The following is a 23,907-nucleotide window of genomic DNA, read 5'->3' as shown; positions in this document are numbered from 1 at the left end:
AACTTAATTAATTAGTTTAAAATATTTTGAGCAAAAAATAATTATTTACCCAAGTCAGAATTTCTAAATATAACTATGATAGTATACTTGACTCATATTTTACCTACAAAACTCTTGTATTGTTGTGTTTAAGATGGAATTTCCGATGTCTATTGTTTATTTAAATGAATGTATAGGATACATTGTTTTACGTAACGTGGCAACACTGCGAAGCTCGTTATCGGTCGTTGTCCCCCGGAACGGCTGTAGACTTCCCGTTGCCTTCGCCTCGCCCTTTGCCAATGGATCGCTTCCATTGTTTACCCTCCTCAATCCTCACTTTTTAGATTTACGTATTTTTTTTTAGTTTTAGTTTACGAGTTTTTTTTAACTACTACACAGTTTATAATTTTGTTTACCGATTCATATACACACTATTTAATTTTTGTTTCCTATACTTTTTACTAGGCATAGTAAGTTTACCGGTTTTTTTATAATGGCTCCGAAGAAGAGAGAAAAAGAACTAGATAAAAACCGAATGGATCACGCACAGGCCGATCATGAACTTTTCCTACAGGCATTCGAAAGTAAGTTAGAGTTGGTTATTTTAGGTATCTACTTATTCTCGTTTTCAAATTATATCTTTTGTTGAAAAATGTATTACTAATCACTGTATGTAATAGCTGATTTTATAGGTACTGTCTGCTCTGATTTCTGACCAATTAGAATTATCTTTTGCAAAAATAAATAATTATCAATTCTAACCAATACAATTAGAAGATAATTTTTATTTTAAATTTATATCTTCTGTAATTTTGATTTATACCCATTTTAATTTATAAAAACAATTGGTATATAATTATTTGGAATAGATAATTAATTAATGAGCTGAATCTTTGGTAGTTAGGTTAATTTTAAATTTAGGAGTTTCTTGTTTTTATTATTAAGTATAAAATAAGGTAGATAAATTAGAAAAATATGAATTTAAACTGATGCTGAGATTTTTTTTTATAATCTAATTTATTTATTTTTTTAAAACGTACATTATTCCTTGTTAAATGTTGAACCTTTATAAAATTAAAGTTAGTACATTTGTTTTCTTGTTATTGGTGGTAAAGTATAAATTATATAGATAATATTAGATTTAAATTTGTTATAAGTACATTTAAATATAAACATTTTTGGTTATTTATATATTTGCATATCATAATCATAATAGTTTATTTTCGAGGTTTATTTTAATTTAAAAAATATATATTTTTCAGAACCCACCCAGATTTACAAATATTTAAGAAATCGTAGTTTGTTTTCGGTAAGTTAGTAAATATTGTTAAATTAAGTATTAATTTCTATAAATGTTTACAGTGTTGATATAACCTATAACACTAAAAATAATACTTTTTATGTAATGTAGAAAAAAATGTTATTTATTATTATAAATTATAGTTTATTATTATAGTTTGATGTTCCTACCTTTTAATATTGTAAACAACATTTAATTAGTGTTTATTTGTTTGCTTTGAATTATCATCCAGTAGTTTAATTATTATTGTTTTTTTTGTCTAAGTTGCATTTTTGAAGTAACAGTTAGTATTTGACTGGTTTTTGACCCCTAATATTGTATTTACTACTTATTATTATCTATAATATAATTTGGAGTAAATTTTTGTGGAAAACAAAATAAAGTAAATTTTTTTATTAAATGATGTCTGTAATTTGTTGGCCAAATGTTAAAATATCTTAGAGAAAATTAACCTGCTCCCACTCTTATACATTTTATTAAACTAAAGTCATGCATATTATATTACTATAATAACAATTAAAATTAATCTGCTTTCTACACCATAATTGTGCCAATATCAAAAAATAGGTAAGAATAAATTATGAGTGTACTATATAAATATTAAATATGATAAAAATTACCTTGAGCTGTCAAATGATTTATACTGGTTATAGTACTTAGAATATTATATTTATGTATATACACATTATATACATAAATTAAATTATTATATTCTGTACATTGATAAATATTAAATTTTAGAATTTATTTTTTTTATGATTTATTTCTTTTGTTTTAGCCATTATTTTTAGTCAGAACTTTAAGTTACATGCGAGCAAATCGTCCAAGACCAAAGCGTCCGAAAAAGAAATTAGACATTGATTCATTGTTAAGCAATGTTGAAAATCAAGTTTATGAAAAGAAAACATTTAACAAACGATACTTGACAATAAGTTATATTGGATATTTTGATGATAAAAGTAATTTTATTATACCGGTTTCGTATTTTTGTGTTATAACAATATTATATAAGTTTTGTATTTTATTATACAATATTATTTTTAATTTTTATATTATTTTTTTAAAGTGAACAATTCAAACGGACCAGTCAAAATTGAAACTACACTCGTGAAAATATGTCACAAAAAACGCAAAGATGTTTGCCCGTATACAATGGTAGGATAACACATTTTTAAGCATAATTTTATTATTTTAATAAATTTTATTTAATCATTTTAGGTTTCTTTTGGCTTATCATCTGTTCCTGTCAATCCAACTTGTTCCCAGTTAACATCACAATCACCAATTGTGTCTATTCCTGTTGAATCAGTTAATAATGCACAAGGACATGTATCTAAATCACATCATTTATTAGTAAGGGTTGTAAATGTCATTTCAAATTCAGATTCTGAAAACACTGGTGAGTAAAATAATAAACTTGTATATTATTGTAGAAAGATTTAAAAAAATTGTTCTGGTCATAATAAATACAAATAATTTCATACATTTTGAGATGTTGTGTATAGTTGCTTAAATGTTTTTAAACTTTTCATCTAAATTATCTTAATTATAGAAAAGATCTAATTTATTTTCAAATTTACTATTGCATTATAAATTATCTTGAATTTTGATGTTAGTTTAATCTAAGCTTTGCTTTTTGGTTTGGTTTGCAACATAGTTTAATCTACAATGTTTTAGTTTTTATTGTAAAAATAAACTATTCATAATTATTTATTAGAAATATATGGGAGAAACCACATAAATTGTTACTTTATTTTATTTTAGAACAAAGATTTATATGTGAATTAGTTACAAATTTTTAAAATATATTAAATTTATATAATAAAAATATTGATAGAATAACAGTAGTATTCCATTCCAATGGTTAAAATGTTTTGATGCAGTTGTAAAATCTCTAGTTTCGGTTAAATTTATTGTAATTTATTCATCATATTATTTTATCAATCTATAATATTTTGATTGTTATTGAATTAATTATTTTTTATGCAATTCAGTTGGTAATAACCAGGGTTCAGGACTTATTGCACTTAAAATCATCAAAATAAACACTTGAAAAAGCACTTAAAAACATGATTATAAGCACTAAAATATCACTTACAATTTTAAAAAATCACAACAAAAACTATAAATGCAATTTTTCTTTTTTACATTATTTTAAAAATTTAAATTTAAAAAAAATGTATGTTACAAATATCAAATCTTTTTGAATAGGTTAGGTACTTCTTATAGATTTTCTGTAAAATAAATGTATTTTCTTTTAAGAATAACAAAAGAAAAATTGATTGATTTTTAAAAAAAAAAAAAAATGTTTTTTTTTAAAATTTTTCTTACCTTCTCTATTGCATTGAATTATTAGTAGATAAGCAAACAAATGCCGGTCCCCGTGTTCATTACTAGGAAATATGGTACAAAGTAGAAAAAATATTTTTAATTCTAGCTTTACCGTGGAAAAAATATAAACTAACTAAAACCTCTAGGTTTATGTGTCATAATTAAGCAGAAATATGTAAAAAAGCAAAGATATTCAGAAAAACTTGAAAAAAGCAATTTGTTTAAAAACAATTCAAATAAGCAAAAAAAAGCACTTTCAACATTTATATTTAAGATCATTGTAACATGATATGAGTCTCCATTGCACTCTGCTAGATTTTATGTTGAGCAAAAAAAATTAGCAAATATTAAAAGTCCCAAGCCCTGATAATAACTAATAAGTAATAAAATAACTTTGTATTTATTAATTTCAGAGCCGAGTCAGAAAAAAAGAAGGATGAGTATTAAAGAGGGTAATGGTATAGTCAAAAAAGAGATTGGTGCAAATTTAATTATACACGACAAACAAAATAGATGTTTGCTTAAAGATGGTGATTATGATTGTCTTGTAGAAGAAATTAGTGGTGAAAGTCCCAATTTAGCTACTGGAAAATCATGTTCATGGGAACGCCTCAAAGTACTTAAACATTTGTCTTTATCATTTTTTTTACTCATTTAGCATTTTTTACTCTTATTTTATAACTGTAGGAAGTAAGAGCTGGACCACAATTTAGTGCATTTGAAACTCGTAAAAAGATCAAGTTACGTTTAAAGTGGTCAACAGAGCCTAATAGTACTGCTATTGTTTATCCTCTTGTTGATAATAAAGAAAATAATTGGCCAAGTATTACATATATATATAATATATTTCTTTTTTGTTAAAACTAAAAACCAATTTTTAATTTGGCTAATATTCTTTTAGCATCAAATTCAAGAAGAAGTAGCAGTGTTCAAAATGCAAATGGTTCTCTAGATTCGTCATCCAATAAGTTGAAAATAGTATACCAATTCTTATATAACAATAATAGCCGTCAACAGACTGAAGCTAGTGAAGATTTACACTGCCCATGGTGCACATTGGATTGTTTTACATTATATGCATTACTTAAGCATTTGAAATTATGTCATGCTCGCTTTACATTTTCTTATGTTGTAAGTTGTACTATAAAGTTATTTAAGCTGAGCTTGCTTTAAAATTAAAATATACAGCCAACAGGATCTGGTGCAAGAATTGACGTTGCAATAAATGAGCACTATGATGGTTGTTACATTGGTAGTCCACAAGATTTAATTGCGCAACCACAAAGAGATGAATCAAAAAATGTTGGTTATCGTATTACTAGAGTTGGTCCTGTTAGACGTGCAGTTGTATCAAAAATAGTAGTTTGTCACCCAAAACGACTCAGGCGTGCTTCGTTGTCTGAGTTTCTACATGAACTAGAAGATACTGATGGATATGATGGTCAAAGGCCATATGTTACTGGACATAATAGGTAAATATAGATATTTTATTTTCTATTCAAGTAAAGAACTATACTTGATGGCGGCTATCATTTAACACTTGTTTGTCATCACAATCGATTCAACGATATGTGAGCACTATGCCTGCTATAATATGGTGTGCACAGCAAGTTGGCTGCATTATACACTACAGAACTTGAGTAAACTATATAAAAGGGTTACCATTACATTTAATATGTTAGTTGTCATGTAGTAACCATACTATATTTTAATTTTTAGTACTGAAACCAACATCTAACCATAATTTTAGTCAATCCTTATGGCTTATGTACCATGTACGCAAACCATTAACAATTTTTATTATGTATTTTTGAAATGAATCAAGGAATAGAACAATCGTTTAATTTTTTTGTATCTAGATTCATTTCAAAACTATGTATTATATTAGGTTTTGCATAACTTTTTTAAAACTTGATTTATTATAAGTAATAGTTAATTTTATTTAATAACAAATTTTAACATTCAGATTATATCATCACACATCAACATGTCTTCCTATTTATCCACGAGAAATGGATGTAGATAGTGAAGATGAAAGTGATCCTATTTGGTTGAGGAAAAAGACTGCAATGATGATTGATGAATTCACAGATGTTAATGATGGCGAAAAAGAACTGATGAAGATGTGGAATTTGCATGTTATGAAAGAGGGGTATGGGTGAATACAGACATTATATTATTATATTTAGTAAATGTATTCACATTTAATTGTTAATACCAAGTCTAATTACTAAAAATTTACTTTCAGATTTGTTGGTGATTGCCAAATATCATTAGCTTTAAGCATGTTTGTTGAATCTAAAGGTCGATATATACTCAGGAATAATTTATATAGAAATTTTATGTTACATCTTTGCAACTTATGTGATTTACGTCTTATAAGTCCAGTAACCTTTTATACGACCATACAAAAATTACAAGATATTTTAGCTATTGATTCAGAAGCTAGTAATGTTTTGTATGAATCTTTTGAAGCACAGCGGAAATATTGGCGTGAAGAAGGTGCTAAAAAGGCAGAAGATCGTACTGAAATTAGATGTTTGGTACAAAGTCCATTACAATCAGATATTGGTACCAGACGTAAGCCTGCTGGATCATTTTACCCATTAAAACTCCAAGATAAATTAAAAGGGAAAGTAATTAAACAACAAAATGGTCGTAAAGGAGGAAATTCGACAAGACAAAATCCTCCTGCTACTAAGAATGCAAACATTATTGAAGAAAAGAGACTTGATAAAAAAAGTGACAAAAAAGGAGGGTCTACAACAAGATCTCAATCTGCTGTGCGAACTGATAAGTCAGAAAAACCAGTAGAAAAACGAAATAGCTCATCTTTGAATGGTGAAGATCATAAGATATCTGCAACTCTCACAGTGCGACGTAGGACTTTCCCTATATTGACTGATAAGAAAAAACCAGTTCCTGAAAAATTGCCGACTAATGTGTCTGAATCTGTAAGGCGAAAGTAAATAGGTAATTATTGTTGTGATAATTTCGACAAAAATTGTTATAAAATTAAACAAATTTCCCAAGTTTAAAATGAGTTATTCACTACTGTCATAAATATTCTGTAAGTTTAGATGTAAAAAGACGTATAAAATGTTTTTATTTTTGTGATCATAAAGTTTGGTTTTATTATTTTTAATCTTTGTACAGTGGATAAAAAAATCTAATGATTTGGTCTTATAATTAAGATTGTTAAACATTTTCATACTAGTTACACCAAAAATGTTTTGAAATAGTTGTATTATACATTAAAGGAGTTCTTTAAATATGTTATTATTACTTATAAATTATAAACACACCATTATATATTTAATAAATATTATTTTAGATGTTTATTACTTTTAGCAGGAATAATATTTGTATATTATTTTATGTCATATGATTGTAATATTTCAGTTAAAATTCATATGTATCTGTGTATGTATGTATTTATTATTGTTTTCAAATCAAGTACAATCAAATAATAAATGCTAAATGAAATATTTTAAATGATTTATAATTAATATAATATATTTAAATATACAAAGTTTTGTCTGAATTCATGTATAATTGGGAGGTTATGAAGTAATGAATTATTTACTGTTCATAGTTTAGTGTTATTAATTTTTTTTTTAAGAATATACTTGAATTTGATCAATATTACTTTAGAACTTAAGATTTGATGTAATATTATAAAACATATACTAATAAACTAATTTTAGTTTTTTTTTTTTTTGGGGGGGGGGGGAGGATGATGTATTTTTAAATTTTCTTAAAACTGCTGTTTTATAAACAATTAAGATTGTAGATATCAAAACAGGGTTATTGTTCCACTGTGCATTGATTAAATTAATGAATATTGTTCATATTTTTAATAATTGGAGTAATTTTTATTTGCATATAAAAATTTATAACAATTGTAATGTTAAATAATATACCATTCAAATTAACTAGGCTTTTAATATTTAGATTTAATTTATTTATGAGTACAGTATTCTTTGGTTATTCGTTATAATGTGCAATATATCATTACAGTATTTGCATACAATCACTTATTAAAAATTAAAAACCATTTATAAAATATATTAGTGTTTCAATATCATATAACTTAGCACACTAGCCCCCTGTATTATGTGTAAACTGCAGATTGTAACTATTGGCTTTTACAGTTGTACATTATTATGTATACCTACTTTTATTATTTTAAAGATTTTTTTATATTAAGAGTACAACTGTTGGAAATGTTAATCCTAATAATTATTAACTTAATATTTGATATTAATCTAGACATTTAATATTGTATGTAATTGTTTAGATATTTCTATGAGTTAATGTTATAATTAGACCACTGAAGTAATTGGTTTTATGTATAAACTTATTTGAAAATAACTAAGTAGTTTTTTCTTTGTTAATGCAATGTTGTCTTGAATTTATTTATTTTTAATACTAAATTTAAAAGACTTGTATGCATAGACATTTTATTTTAATGATCAATGAAATAAATAATTAAGTCTGTATACTAATATAATTAATTTATATTTCGCATTGGGTTTGAATAAAAAAACATTACATTTTAGTTTTGGGTATATTCACATAATATTTATACAGGGTTTTTTTTTCTTAATATTATACTTAACCTAATTATTTATTTATTCTTTTATATTTTATTTATGACCTATGATTTATTTAAAAATAATTACTAACTTTCTTTTGTAAATGAAATATAATTATTTCTAATAAATCATAAATTCAACTGTTTTGATTTTTAAATAGTAGTTTGTTCTAAAACTCCATTATAATTTAAATTATATTGCACTCTAACTTGATTGAAAAATGTATAACATTAAATGTTATTAGCTATTTTTGCACCTTTAAGTTATAGACTGAAGGTATTTTACAATTAAAAAAAAATACTATTGTTGTGACCAAAAAATTATTAGTAATACTGTAATCTCACATTTGGTGGTCAACTTAATACAATTTATAATACTCATATTTAAAAATAATGAAACTTAACAATAGTATTTTAGTTTATTAAAATAATATGTGTTTATGTAAAAGGACTTTTCAAGCTCTTTAATTTTAAAGTTGGGATTTATTTATTAGAACTAAGTATTAAGAGTTCTCAATAAACTTATTGATTTATAATTAATATTTAGCAATCTATTTTCAAAAAATACTAGTAATTTGTTTTTATTTACACTGCCTTTAGTTCACTGCCTTAGTATCTAAATAATGGTAGGCATTTAATTTTTATTTATTTATAGACCAAAAAAATCACCTTAAAAATATATATATATTTTTTTTTTATGTTATATTATGTGATGTATATATTATATTATTATAATATTAGAAATTAAAGCGTATTCATTGTAATAGAACTTTTATTATTCTTACAAAAAAGTAATGTAATACATTTTATCCAATCTTAATAGTATGTACAAATATAATATCAATATATTGTAATTTATATTATATTATAAAAAATATTATATTTGTGGGTTTCACATCATATTATGGAAATTTATTTGTTTAAAAATTTGGTATGAAAAATAGAACTTATTCAAAAAGTACTATGATTTAACTGTAATAGAATACAAATTATCTTATATTATGTATTTTATGCCCAAATTAAACAATTTTTCTTTGTAGGTTGCAATAAATTTGTGTTCCATTTTTGTGATTATTATTAATCTTTCATCATATTAGAAAATCTTGTTGTTTCCTTCACGTCTCTTAAAACTGTATTGGCCTGGAGACATCATCAATACTAACAAAAAAATACATTTATACCTAAAAAATTAATTCTAATTTTGAATTTGTATCATTGGACTTTCTTCATACAAACATAAAATGTCTATTTACTAATTATTCTCTTTAATATAACTTTTACTTATTGTGTTGTATATAATGTCTATTTCATGTGATAAGTGACCAAGATAAAATTTCTATTTTTTCAATTCATCACTTTTTTTATGTTGACCAATATATTGTGATGTAGTTGTGAAAAAATTTACCTAGCGATTAAATAATTGTCTTCACTCTTCAGATATTTTTAATTTACAGGATATTAAATCACATTTTGATGAACATCAATTATTTGTGCTTAAAAAACATTTATTTCATTTTTAGAATATAGGAAAAATGTTTTTAATTTTTTCATAACATTAAAGTGTAATAATTTGACTAAAAAAAAAAAGCATGTGGACCTCACTCATAAATATCTATGGTCGAAAAACTACAAATACCTTTTTTCGTCATACTGACTAAGCTGATCTACTAAGTTTTCCATCGCTTCTAAAAAAATAAAGTACATATTTTTAATATTTATTTATTCGGAAGTTATATTGCATTATTTATTTGTGTGATGTAAATGCATGAATGGAAATGAATGCACTATATTCAATACAACAATCAGGATATCATATTTCTATGAAATATATCTGATTTTCTATTATTGGGTTCCTGAATATTTTATCCTGCAATTAATTATACCCCATCTTATGTAAATAATTCTAAAACAAATTCAACAAATAGCGATTGTATAAAATATATTTTAAAGGCAAAGAGGTATTAAGTAAATTATATTTTACAAATGAGGTCATTAATGTAGACTGTATATTAAACTTAACCAAAAATCATAAATACAAAATTCTTTGTAATTATTTACTTAACAATATAATCAGGAATAATAGTGCCATCCATTAGCACATTGTTAGAATACAATATTTAAATTAATATAATAGAATTTCGGTTTGTACTAAGTGATTAATAACTTCAGAGTTTATTTGGAATGGTACACGGCCCGTAAACGATGTAATTGCTTTCGCCTTTTCTCTGATGTATTCCAACTGAGCATGCATTTGTTCTGGATCCCTGGCCGACTTATTTGATTCTTTTTTGATGTCACTGTATTGTGAATACAACATGTTCATTGTGGCCGTCATCACTCCAGGCACAATTCTCAATATTAATTCATTGTACTTTTTAAATGAACTAAGCCGTTCTTCAACTTGATTTAAAGCCAACGGTATCAAACCAATTGTCTGGAGCACGTCAAAAGCTAATGTGTATTTGTGATTGTTGTACTGTTCGAAAAATACAATGACACTCTTTAACATGTTAAATGTGAAAATGGCTTCTTCAGATACATTAGCTTCGACTCCTGTCAGTCGCTGACTTAATACTTGAGCATATTCAAACATTTTGTTCTTCGTGTTATGAGTTTTATCCAACGAAGTGAAGATATCTGGCTGAATGACTCGACTCAACATAATGTTGGCAAGTTCGAGTACCTTATCGTACTGACCCACCAATTCATACAATTTAGCCGACACCTCGAGATCACACTTTTGTTCTGCAAGTGTAGCTGTTTTTTTAATAATATCCATTTTCAGTGTTTCAGACACAATTAAAGAGTCCAAAATACCGTTTAGTTTTTTTCCGTCTGGCTTCAAGTATCCAAACACTTTGTCATATTCATCCGTTTCAATTACAAGGTCAGCTACGTAGGAAATAAAAAGTGTTGTACCTTCAAATTCTGTGTGTCTCAGACAATAGTAATAGTTGATGGCCATTTTAAGGTCTTGATTTTCAAATTTGGCACAGTACATTTTCATCATTCTGGCTATATTTAATCTATCCATTTGATTGCCATCTTTGGATAAAATCGGCTGATTAAAGTCATTAGGCAAATACAGTAAACCCATTTCGTTCAAAACTATAGTTATATGTATGGCGTGACAACAAAGTTTTGGGTGACGGAAAATAAATTGAATAGCCGATTCGAATTGACCGGTTAAGAAAAGCAATTGGAAATAAGACATGGGCTGGACTTCACTGAATTGATCTTTGTATTCATCATAGATCATAGACTGGAGTACAGGATATGTGAGCTTGTCTTGATCATTTCTGACTTGACATAGTTTCAACCACAGATAATCGTCCGCAGTCTTGATCACATCTGAATGTTTATTCGACACATCAATAGCAGAGACTAAAGAATAAATCACTTTTTTGAATGGATCATTGGAGTCCCATGCCATTGAAGTAGTAAATCCTTGATTGTTTAAGCTCATGTAATTATGGTTATTTCTTATGTTTGTAAAAGCATTTAGTAACGTAGTATCCTGATTATTTTTTTCTAAAATGCGTACAACGGATTCTAAATCACCACAGCGACTTAGATAATATACCAGCGGCCAAAATGGAACACCGTCATGAAATAGATTATCAGGGTTGTTGTACTGATTGATGTAGACACTGACAAAACTTCGCACAAGTGGATAAGTGCCCGGGATACCGCCAAGTTTTGCTTTGGACATGTGGCTCTTCACATAGCCTTTCATGAACACGATATACCTCTGTTCGAGATAGGTTCTGGCATTTGCGATCATAGTTTTTTGGTTGACCGCAGAACTCCTGGCATACTTGGAACCATATTCGGGCACGATCTGACTCATGCATTTGACTATCTTCCACATTTCGTTAATGCGATCGTCGTGGGCAATTTCTGCCGCTGTCGTGAAAGACTGCAAAATGTCGGTTTGAACCCCGTGTTGTTCCACATGTTGATTGTATTCACACAAGTGTTTGGCGTACGCGAGTTCGACCTGGTCCAACTGGGCGCTCAGGCCAAAGTTGGTGGTATTGAGCTTGGCAATGGACGGCATCACACTTGAACCGGGGCTCGACGATGAGTTTGGCACGTAGCCAGGGAATGAGTTGATGATATTGATCTTCTTGTTCCTCCAACATTTGCTAGTGGCCTCGCTTTGTCGCCTGTCGATGAAGTCTTCGTTGCTCTTCTTCACCGACTCGATCAGGCTGAGTATGGCGTTCTGCACCTCGTTCTTCACAAAGCTGTCCACGTCCATGTCCGGCTTCGGGTCCAGGGTGTCCATCGAGCCAACGGAGCTGAGCTTTTCCAACTGCTTGGGCACCTGCGGGGCGTCCACGCCGCGGCTGCACAGGAACACATTGCCCTTGGCCTCCACGCCCGGCACGCCGACTTTCGTCCACAGGTTTTCGGCGGCGTCCAACAACTGTCGGATGTTCCGGGTGACGCTAGGCATACCCGTATCGGTGATGGCGTTGGTCTGCAGCTTTTCGGCCGTCATCACGATCGAATTCCAATCGGTGTTGCCGGCCATAATTAAATACACGCGTACTGACTAGTGAATAATGACTAATGAGAACTGACTACTGAGTATGAGTAGTGACACACTGACACGGACCATGGACTAACATAGTAACATGTGGACTAAGATAAACAGGACTGGAAACGAGATAGTTATCAATGGAACTACAGTGTAACGGCTTCTGGTTTAAGTGCGATTTTAACGCCATCTATGATCCATTCTGAGAAATATTAATACATCAGTGTCCAGCATAGAACAATATTAGAACAATATGGTGTCCACGACTGTCCAGTGATCATCGTTATTCATTAGGTACTGTACTACTGTTTAAAAAATAAATAATATATCCTTATAGTTTCTATTAATTCTTTAATAATCTTTGCTTATATATTCAACCGAAATTAACATTTTTTTAAGTACTTAATATGCAGTGTATTGATTCAATTTTAAAGTATTGCTGAAAATAATTGTAAATTAAAATTTAAAAGCTATTACGACTAAATAGGAATAGCTAATTTAGCATACTTCTTTTTCTTTGAATTTATTTTTGTTAATTTTTGTTTTCCATATTGGAATATTGTCGCATTCTTGTTGTGATATAATACTTGAGGATAAACATTAAAATGTCATTAAAGTAGCATACATTAAATACTAAAATGCTAATACCTAAGAGCTAATAGGTGTGTATAAAATATAAATGTACTAAACTATTGTAATTATAAATAGAAATAATATGCAATAAATATAATATGTGTAACAAAGGCTAAATAGGTAGAGCCACATTTTTCCATGTACTGCAAGCGTTACACCCATAGAGTAATATGACCCATGACTATATAATCTGTGGTTATATCACAGAATAATTTAAATTTATACTGTGATCGGAACACGGCTAGATAGTAGATACTGTCAAATACTATCGAAAGAGTAAAAAATTGAAATATTTTTAACGTAATATGATGCTACGGTTCCGCGACTGTCGTGGTTTGGCGAGCCGCCGAAATGTCGATTGCCGAATGCCCGAAGCCCGAATGCTCGAATGCCCGAAGCCCGAATGCTCGAATGCCCGAATGGCCGAATGCCTGCATAGAGCATCTGCCATCGGCTCATCTGCATGAAAAAAACACCGTCAACACTCAATACTCAAACGTTCTTATCAAAATTCAAAATATTCAAATTAGACGATAACCGGCTCGCTGCTAGCGCTTCCAGTGGAACCTTGGCGTACTATACACGATACCGGTGAATTGTTATCATTTATCACAGTGTGTAAGATAGATTATTAGATTTAAGATGGACCCATTTCAGCTGAGTCTGAACGTCTGAAGATCTTTGATATTATAATTATATAATATATTATATTAGCTCCGTCACTCCAGCACCCCGAGTTTAAAATTTCACAAAATTATGTAATCATTTTGCAACGAAATGTAACCATGATAACTTTTTTTGTAACTTACAAGAAAGTTCATAATTTCGAACTTAAATTAACCCGGTGACTTTCAAAATGGTCCGATTGATTTGAAATTTTCAGATTATGCAACCATTTTGTAACGAAATGTAATCCAAAATTCGAGATCCCTGACTTAACTCGAATCCCGTAAAAACCTATTCAAGTCTACCAGATGCCAGCGAGACGTCACCCCAGCACCTTCGGTACCCTTGATAATGATTTATTTTGCTCGAAATTTTCAGACGATTTTGTAACCAAATTTAATCCAAAATTCGAGATGCTTGTTTTGGCTTTATTCTAATAAGAACCATTTTAAGGATATTAATAATTAATGTTGTAATATTATATACGCACTGGCGTGTTTAATATTAAGAGGACGCTACACGTAAAGCGAAAAGTATACAACGGCCGAGAGAACGCGCTGTTAAGTGTTTTGGCGATCCGCAAGCGCGCGGCGTTTAAGTCACGCCCACTACTCATAGTCCGTGGCACTGCTCATTCAGCGCGTCTGGCCGTTTCGGGAGCGCCGATTATTATTTCTTGAACGGTCGACCATGACGGATCGCATCAATATAAATTTCACACACGTAAACGCCGCGGTATTATTTTTAATATCCGTGCGTATCCATTCGAACTTTTTTTTTTTAAAGCTGCTGCTTACCTAAATATATGTAGCAATATTTATATAGTAAATACGGTAATACAACATAGCTTGATTTGTAGTTATTGAATTATTACTTATTCAAATATAATTATATAAAAAGCTACAATATTACTTATTGCGTGTGTCAATTCTATTTGAACAGAAACATATTATTTTTTATTCAAAAAAAACAAAAAGGTATTATAAATTAAAACAATTTTGTTTCAATTGCTGGTTTTATTGCCACAATACCTATAATAATATGGAATATTTACACAAATAAAAAAACATTTATAATTTTAACAGAAGTATTATTATAATTTGTTATTTTTTTTTTTTTTTGCATTTAAAATATGTTTTGGTTCTCTTATATCAGAGATACTTATTCGCTTTCCATATAGAGGGTCTATGATTTCGGGTAATAAACACTCAATATAAAACCTAAAAAAAATATAATAATATATTATTATATTACCTAATATATGTATAAAATATAATATATATAATATATTTAAATTTAAACATATATTGTTTAAATCACTCACAATTTTAGTTTATCGACCATTTTTTTCTGCCAAAAAGATACATCAAAATAGATTTTTTCAACATTAGTCCAATTGGGCGTGTGTATGACAAAATAGCATACATTTCTTCTTGTGACCCGTAATTGACCCATCACTTGGTAAAAGTATATATGGTCTTTTTTAAGTAAAATATTGCCTTGTTCGGTGATGGTGCAATATGATAGCTTAAAAATACAATTTTATGAAATTTAAAAATATCATTGCGATTATAGACTATGTATTAATTAATAAAATTGTACATATTTTTCCATAAAATATTTAAATTTTAAACTTATTCGATTTTAAACAAAGTAAAGAATGTATTGTTTTATACAAAATAATAAGAGATTTACCAATTTATTTTCCACTGCTTCAATGGCACTCTTCGTATTCTTTGCTACAAATGGACACTTAATTTCTAGTATTTCATCATCACCTATCAACCCATCTTGAACAATCCAATATAATATTTAAAGTTAAAAATAGTATTATGAATAAAAATAAATAATTTTTAGTTTTACCAGGGCTTGCAGCCAAATAAGGGAATTCTCGGTCAATAAACAAACCACAAGTACGTACGGTCAACCCATTCAATTCTTCAAACTGTCTCCTAGCATGAGGCTCCATTTCAATACCATAGCTCATTGATTTACACATTGTCGGATACTTATATAAAATGTTATGGACTTTGATTTTACAGCTAGTGTTCTCTCTCATTTTACATATTTCTCCAAACTTAGACGCTGTTAATCTTTTTCGACGCTCGTTTCTCCATGCATCACATTGACTTTGCCCTCTAGTTATTTGTTCAACCTCGTCTATGTCGACATCATTCAGTTTTTTTAAAAATGCGGTTTTTTTTTCAGCAAAAGCTTCTGGGCTGAGACTAAAGAGGTCATCCAAAGGCTCTGCTAAGCCATAGTCTTTGTCCGGCGCACTAGATTTTGTTTTCGGTTTGGATCGTACCACTCCCGCAGCGAAAAGTTTTCGTCGTCTCATTGTTGTGTTACTTCGTATCCGGTCTATATTATTTGAATATTTTTTAGCAAATTTTCCTATTATAAATATATTTTATTATTACAATGTACAGGTGCTTATGTATAAATAAATACTTTTAAATAATTTACCGGGGCTTTTTAGCATAATTTTCTTATTTATAGTTCGTATGTAGTTTCCTGAATTATGTGCAATAATAGCAGCATGGACCCGTGTTTGATAATTATTAGATTGTGTAAAATTAATTCGCTTGCCTCCGATATGCTTATTAATAAGGGAATTAAACTGCTCACACGGGTTGTTATCGACATCCTCTAACAAGCTATCAGCGTTTATTTGCAGCCTATATACTATGTTTCGGAATTCAGCCATAAAACCCGATATTTCTGCCTCAGGAACAAAATTTATTTTACCAACTTCTGGCCCCGTACAAAAGTATGAAGCACAACTGTCGTGTTGACCCAAACGGTGATATGGAGCGTTTGATATGTCTTTTCTAAGCCCTAAAAATATTGTTCAAACAAAATTAAAAACAAGGAAATATGAAATAACCATAAAAATGTTTAATGAAAATAATTTTTAGTTATTATATAGTTTTAGTTTTATAAATGTTATATATTTGTGTGTGTATAAATTTGGTAATTCCAAAATATTCATAAAATTTGATATATTTTTTTTTATGTTCACCTGTTGTTTTTTGCTGAAGTGTTAAATCCGTGCTCAAATGATATCTAACTGCTTTCCTAATATCAGACCGAAATCTCAGAGTGTTGTTTATTATAAAGTTACGTATGATAATGGGATATTCTGTTCTTTTTGAAAGGGCACTCAATTTCGTCATATAATTTCGCAGTAGATGATTTCTGCATTCAATTTTTTTAATTTTGAAATCTGGTCCATACGGCATAACTTCGTTTATTCGTTTGGTGACGCTACTGTCACCGTCACCTGAAAAATATAATTAATATATAATATAGAAAGTGGAAAATATAATTTCTTGAAAAATATAATTTACCAATTAATTTGTTATATTTTAAACCATGCATACTCATGCTGTTAAGAAATCCTTCCATTATTCCGTCCGCTTCCATTGCCGTTGATGCTTTATTCCAATTCAAAAAACATTTGTGAGTTGGTGCCTCTATATTTAAATTATTCGCCCGTTCACAAACGGAACAGTACCGATTGCGAATTCCAACGAATAACACCTTTTTGGTGTTATACCCTATAATAGTAGCCTGTAAAATTATTTAAAATTATATTATTAAAACAGGTACCTATACGAGATAACAAAATAATTTATAAATGTACACAATTTTAAATACAGCTACAGGTAAAAAAGATGTAAAAGCTTTGAATTTTTAGATTCTGAGTGAAACGATGAATGTATTGATTTTACAATGATCTGTGTTTTTTTTTATTTATTTCTTTTTTTTGTGTCTGTCATCACGTTTTAGGACAGTAAAAGTGCTTGGATTTTCTTCGACAGTATCTTTTCTGATAGGAAAGTGAGTCTAGTTGGTACTTTGGGGGGGTCAAAAGTTAAAATTTCCCAGTAGTTTTCAAAAGCGCCGTGAAAAACAAAAAAAAAATTAAGGAAAAACGGGAATTTTTACGCAAAATTTGTTTTACAGAAAATCGATTTTAGTTTTTGGTGTAACTTTAAAACAAATGACCGTAGATACATGAAATTTTCACTGGTTGTTTATATTTTATTTTTATAGTCATTTTAAGTTCGAATTTGGACGAAATTACTTAATAAAACAGTTTAGTCAAAAATATCCGGACAGAAAAAAGTCAACTTTAATATTATAATAGGTAATGTAAATACTTGTAGAATGTAATTATAACATAGCTAATTAAAATAATAATACCTACCTTATATGTGAAAATTATACTAGATAATAAAATATACAAACAATTAATTTTTTGAATTCAAATTAAACACATAATTTACAGTAACCTACTTAATTATGATAATAAATAATAATAGGTACAAAAAAATAAAAACTATTGTTTCTTACCGCTCCAGAAAATGAGTTATACTTAGTCTTATACGATCTTTTTGACCATTGGCCATCTGTTACTACAGTGCATAGCGGTGTACCATTTTCATCAACATTACCAGTGTTGATGGCAATTTGCCTTTCTTCATTACCAGCTTTTATCATCTCATCAAAAGCCGTTTCTTGAATAGAATTGCTCATAACGGACAAATTTTTTAAATAAGATACTGTTGATAAAGAGGGGAGTTCTATAGATGCCGACAACTCGCTAAGCTGCGTATGTCCAATACCTTTAAAATATAAATAATTAATACAAATTGAAAATAATTTTAGAAAAATAATTTAATTACCAATTGCTAAACTGCCATTTACAATAGCTTTATTGATGGGCAAATATTTATCTTTATTCTTAATATTTTCAGATGTAAAAGATGAACTCTTATTACACATTTTACACCGAAAACTAAATACGGACAGGTATCCTTTATGACATTCTGATTGAAATGCCATATCCAAAAATGAACAGTCAAAAGGTTTATGTCGACTATTTTGTATTTGATCAAACAAGTGTTTGATATCCACAATTCTCCGGCCTTCAAGACTTCTATAATAATTATATAAAAAAAAATACAACTAAATGCTGAAATCGCTATAAAAAATAATGACATACTCAGAAATTGTTGAATTATCCTCACTATTATAATCAGTATCTAAACTATATTCCAACAATTCGGATCCATTTTCTTGACCAAATCCAAATGACGATTCAACTACTTTCTGCCTTTTACTTTGTGGTGTACTAGTATTTTCAGGAGCAAACGGACTTACGTGTTTCTCAGCGGTAAAAATTTGTGAATCACTATATTAAGTTTTTAGATTCAGAACAGTGATGAATGTACTGATTTTACAATGATTTATTTTTTAGATTCTGAACGGAGCTAAGTGATGAATGTATTGATTTTACAATGATGTGTGTTTTTTTTTTTTATTTTTTTATTTATTTTTTTTTTTTTTGTGTCTGTCATCACGTTTTAGGACAGAAAAAATGCTTCGATTTTCTTCAACAGTACCTTTTCTGATAGGAAAGTGAATCTAGTTGGTACTTTGGGGGGTCAAAAGTAAAATTTTCCAGTAGTTTTCATAAGAGCCGTGATAAACAAATGAAAAATTAAGGAAAAAACGGGAATTTTTACGCAAACCCGATTTTCGACAAAATCGATTTTGGTTTTCGCTGTAACTCTAAAATAAATGAAAGTAGATTCATGAAATTTTGACTGAATTTATATAAGCATTTTCTACACACCACACCATTTTAAAAATATTTTGACTTATTTTGAGCTGTTTACGGACATTTTCAGTTTCCATTTTTTTTCTATAAATATCAATAACATTTTATTTGTTGGGTAAAAATTCTTGAAAATTTAATAGAAGGCTCCTAATATATTGTTTCAAATGTAGATGAAAAATATCAAAAATCCGTAGTCACAATTTTTTTTTCTAAGCATTTAAAGTTCAAATTTTGACAAAATACGTAAATTTGACGAAAATTTGCAAATTATTTTGAGTTAGAAATTCATAAAAATTTTTCTACTTAAATCTAAGATTTGAAAATGTAATACGAGATTCCTCATAAGATTGTTTATCTTTATTAACAAAATAAATGTCTACAAGCAAATCTAATTAAATTTCGTTGAGCGTTTTAAGTTCATATTTTTCTAAGATTGGATATTCACTCAATTTCTCATGTAGCGATTTTGTTATTTTGTTGTAATTCAAAAACGAATTACCGTAGATACCTACATGAAAATTTTACTGAATGTTTATATTTTCATTTTCTATACACCATAAAATTCAACACATCCATTATTATAGTCGGTGAAACACGATTGCGCCCGTCCTACCTTTTTACATGCAAAAAACGCAACATGATTACGCTCCATGAAATATAGGTCTAGCCCTTATAAGAATTTTCCAATGCCTTTTAACTGGTCATAACTCATAAATATAGGGAAAATAAAGTACTTAAAAACTTAGGCTAAGTTTACCACCCCGACTGTATTTTTAAAAATTAATTGGAACATTGTTATAAGGGCAAGACCTATATTTCACGTAGCGCAATAGTGTTGTGTTTTTTGTAGGTGAAACGGTAGTACGGCCGTACGGGAGCAATCGTGTTACAGCCATTATAGTGACCTACTCTATGACCGAGGTCCACTGATATACACTATACAGCAGGTTAACTTCCCCGGTTTTTACATATTGTAAATCGTGTATACTTGAAGTTATTATTATTATATTATATATTTATATATTTATATTTAAGATTAGATTTACATATACTTACGTAGATATAGACAAAACATTACTATGAATTATTGTTGAAGTCACCAGATTTGATCCGTTTTCCGCGAGTTGTATACTAATAAATATCAAATATCATAATATATGTGATTGGTATTTATAGTATTATGTATGGGTAATATATTTTCAAATTGAAAATTAAACACCATATTTGCTATACAATAGTTTACAAATGACTAATTTAACATATTTTTTAATCACAACAAAAAAACATATGAACACATATAAAATTAAATTATCGAGTTTGTAAATAAATTACAACTTACTCGACAATATCAATGTTAGGCTCTTCTAGGCTCAAATGTTGCCTTATTTCTCTTTAAAATCATAAAAAAATAATCATGATGGGTATTCAAGTTTGAAATTTTATAAACAGATGATAGTCGATAGACAACTAATTAGGTAGTAAATATATACTTACATATTATTATGCCGATTTTTTTTAGCCATACCTGCCATACTTAACCGGGTCTTCATATCTAATTTACGCTGTCTGTTTTTTTTTTTAACAGTACGTGCTTTTTTGTACGGAGACATAATACAAAATCAAGTTTCACAGCGCAGTGGCAAATGCCAAGTAAAAGTTAAAATAATGTAAAAATAAATAAAATCGCATTGACATCGAACGTTTGACGTTCACTGTTGGATGTAGAAGTCACAATGAAATAAATTCATATTTTATAAAATAATATAATACGGAATTATAATATCATCGGCAGTATTATTGTTTTCGTATCGACGATTTGGATATTTATAAACTATGCGGGCCTGCGATAGATAGCTATTTTCGACCTATGGTGCGGTACGGTGCTTATGCGCGCGGTGTACGTGTATGGGTACGTTTTTAGAACACTGCCGCTAGAGTAGCACTGGCAGCATTATACGGGACTATTACATGTTACAAATACGAAATATTTTTCAAAAACATGTCTCAGGAGAATCAGTCTCATTTGGGTTACATTAATCGTACAAAATCCAACTTTCGTTAACATAAAGGTAAGAATATTGTCTGTGTTCCTATGTTTTATTTTTTAGATAGCATTAACATAGTAATAATTATTAAATGTTGAATATATAGTTTTTTTATACTTTTCTACAATCCATAAAAAATTATTGAGTTAAGTTATAATCATAATAAAACATAGGAACACAGATAATATTGTTATCCTTAAGTAGTCAAGATTTGATTTTTGTGCGATACCTACAGCCCAAAGGAGAGCGATTCTCCTAAAACATGTTTTTAGGTGGCAAAAATGTGTGTGTAGCGTCCTCTTAAGTATAACAGTATAATATTATATACCAATATACCCAACAACGTATAAAATATATTTTTGAAATAAAGGTTTAATACTATAATTTATTTTATTTTTTTTTGTTTTTACTTATGAATGTTTTAATTTTATTAATATTTTCTTAAATATATATATTATATACAGTGTTTGTATTTATATTATTATATCATGCGTATTATTTATATTTTATACCTAATTAATTTATGTTAATATTTATAGTTTTGAATTATCAAATCCAACTTTGTATCGGTTTTTAAAAAGTAATTATTTTCATTGTAAGAAGGTTAATATAGGCAATCGTGATGAAATAAATTTTTATTGTAACACTGCAGTGGTGGTTTTCATCTAATAAATATGTGTTTGCGTATTGCTGATGATAATTCTAAGGACTTATCCCACCTGTACAAACATATTTTGTTAGAAAATACAAATTACTAAATAAATAATCAGTGAGCCACATATTTTTAGTGATTTTTAGGTGTTATCAAAAAATAACATTTGTCTCATATTTATAAGTTAGCTTTATTGTTATACGCCTCATAGTTCATATAGTCTAGACGTGCTGCCGCCTGCCAGATCATACTCATTTTTATTGAGCTTAAGTATTGTTTTAAAAGATTTTCCTTTAAAGTTCACTGGTGTCATTTAGTTTGACTCGGCAGCACAGGGTTTTCTATACTATAAATTATAATAATTTTTATATCTACTCTATAGTATAATATAAAATAAATATATAATAGGTGTATAATTATACTATACCTACTATAATAATATTATATTATCATTGACTATGTAAGATGATATTTTTTGAGACCTTTTTTCAGTGTGACCTTTGTGCAACATTTTTTTTCTTGTCACCTATTTTTTGGAATTTCATAATCTGAAATTTAGTAATCTCATTTGTTTTTAGCTTTGAACAATCTACCAATTTCACGGTGATGCCTAATAGTGTTTCAAATAATTCGTGTAAGCAACCCAAAATCTCGGTTATTCGGTGAGCCACTACACACCTGATGAATTGGGCCCAATTAGCTATGGCTATACCATGAAACTTTTTCACTGATGGTGTGAAACTTTTCTCACACGACGCAATGATATAAATCATAATAATAATAATCTCATAGGCACGAACGTCATTCTTTAAGTCTCGGAAAGAAAACTTGACGTCCTCCGGAAGTCGGAACACTTGGCGCTGGCTGTCTGACTTAATGCTAGATGGATTTACAAGGAAATACAGCCACTGCGTATTAAATTAAAATTCCTAATAATCTTGGAACATTAAAAGAGTATTTATAAAATTTAAAACTCGATTATCAGATAATAATATAGGTAGATAGCATTTGAGTTGTTTAGTTACAAATTTGTAATAAATCAATAAAAAAATAAAAATACGCCATGCCTGTAAATATTGTTATCTACCTACGTTTTACAAATGTACAACATTTTTGCTATACACAGTTATCTTATAAATATTAAAATGAATTGGCCTATTATCTAACATTAAATTAAGAAAATTATGCTTGTTTTCGCTTTAGTTTTTTACAATATTTTAGCACTTAGTTTTTTGGACTATGATTTGACAGCTCGGCTATATAATATGAAATATTTACATACACGATGTATCATAATATAATATAATGTATTCTTTGGTTCTATTTTTTTTTTTTAATTTCTAATGAATCAAAAATGTGAGTACAATCATCTTGAGTTCTATTATGTTCTATCTAATTTTAAAAGTTTCATTGTCTCATAAGAAAATATAGTTGAACAGTTGAAGTTCAAAACTAAAAGGTTGACACTATAATCATCGGCATCATAGCACACAGGGGCTAGTGTGCCTAGGCTTCCTCTGCAG

At 28.6% G+C, this 23,907-nt stretch overlaps 3 protein-coding genes across 4 annotated transcripts; 1 reads left to right on the top strand and 2 right to left on the bottom strand.

The window, feature by feature from the left end:
* The first annotated feature begins 137 nt into the window (after positions 1-137).
* Positions 138-9,112, top strand: Su(z)12 (Polycomb protein Su(z)12). Of its 2 annotated transcripts, none has more exons than XM_089229843.1 (11): positions 138-566; positions 1,245-1,291; positions 2,061-2,241; positions 2,349-2,437; positions 2,501-2,681; positions 4,027-4,229; positions 4,301-4,436; positions 4,515-4,744; positions 4,802-5,085; positions 5,580-5,771; positions 5,862-9,112. In XM_089229843.1, the coding sequence occupies exons 1-11, from the start codon at positions 476-478 to the stop codon at positions 6,580-6,582; spliced, it is 2,355 nt and encodes a 784-aa protein (XP_089085969.1). In that variant the 5' UTR covers positions 138-475; the 3' UTR covers positions 6,583-9,112. The 2 variants fall into 2 exon arrangements, with proteins under 2 accessions (XP_089085969.1, XP_089085970.1); XM_089229844.1 differs by having other exon boundaries at positions 144-566; positions 5,580-5,765.
* A 1,020-nt stretch (positions 9,113-10,132) lies between these two features.
* On the bottom strand, positions 10,133-12,880 carry LOC107168634 (nuclear pore complex protein Nup93-like). The gene has a single exon (XM_015518120.2). The coding sequence runs from the start codon at positions 12,748-12,750 to the stop codon at positions 10,333-10,335; it is 2,418 nt and encodes an 805-aa protein (XP_015373606.2). The 5' UTR covers positions 12,751-12,880; the 3' UTR covers positions 10,133-10,332.
* Positions 12,881-15,035: 2,155 nt separating this feature from the next.
* On the bottom strand, positions 15,036-22,016 carry LOC149054872 (uncharacterized). The gene is made up of 13 exons (XM_089229842.1): positions 21,182-22,016; positions 21,027-21,077; positions 20,744-20,818; positions 19,070-19,258; positions 18,750-19,003; positions 18,418-18,689; positions 17,409-17,631; positions 17,081-17,341; positions 16,525-16,896; positions 15,919-16,452; positions 15,751-15,845; positions 15,380-15,582; positions 15,036-15,275 (listed from the first exon to the last, which is right to left on the bottom strand). The coding sequence occupies exons 1-13, from the start codon at positions 21,295-21,297 to the stop codon at positions 15,149-15,151; spliced, it is 2,772 nt and encodes a 923-aa protein (XP_089085968.1). The 5' UTR covers positions 21,298-22,016; the 3' UTR covers positions 15,036-15,148.
* Positions 22,017-23,907: the final 1,891 nt, after the last annotated feature.

The sequence above is a fragment of the Diuraphis noxia genome, unplaced genomic scaffold (assembly GCF_037042655.1).
Source record: "Diuraphis noxia isolate RWA-SAM2 unplaced genomic scaffold, SU_Dnox_SAM2 contig0005, whole genome shotgun sequence".
NCBI classification, from domain to species: domain Eukaryota; kingdom Metazoa; phylum Arthropoda; class Insecta; order Hemiptera; family Aphididae; genus Diuraphis; species Diuraphis noxia.
The sequence above is the reverse complement of the archived record's forward strand: the minus strand, read 5'-3'. Positions and strand labels throughout refer to the sequence as shown.

What these genes read in the sequence shown, in the direction of transcription:
- LOC107168634 (XM_015518120.2), bottom strand. Translation starts at nt 12,750, where the DNA reads ATGGCCGGCAACACCGATTGGAATTCGATCGTGATGACGGCCGAAAAG.
- LOC149054872 (XM_089229842.1), bottom strand. Translation starts at nt 21,297, where the DNA reads ATGTCTCCGTACAAAAAAGCACGTACTGTTAAAAAAAAAAACAGACAG. An exon ending in GATAATTCAACAATTTCTGA is followed by an intron (nt 19,004 to 19,069) that starts GTATGTCATTAT and finishes TAATTATTATAG; the next exon opens with AAGTCTTGAAGGCCGGAGAA. An exon ending in AAGCAGTGGAAAATAAATTG is followed by an intron (nt 15,583 to 15,750) that starts GTAAATCTCTTA and finishes TGTATTTTTAAG; the next exon opens with CTATCATATTGCACCATCAC.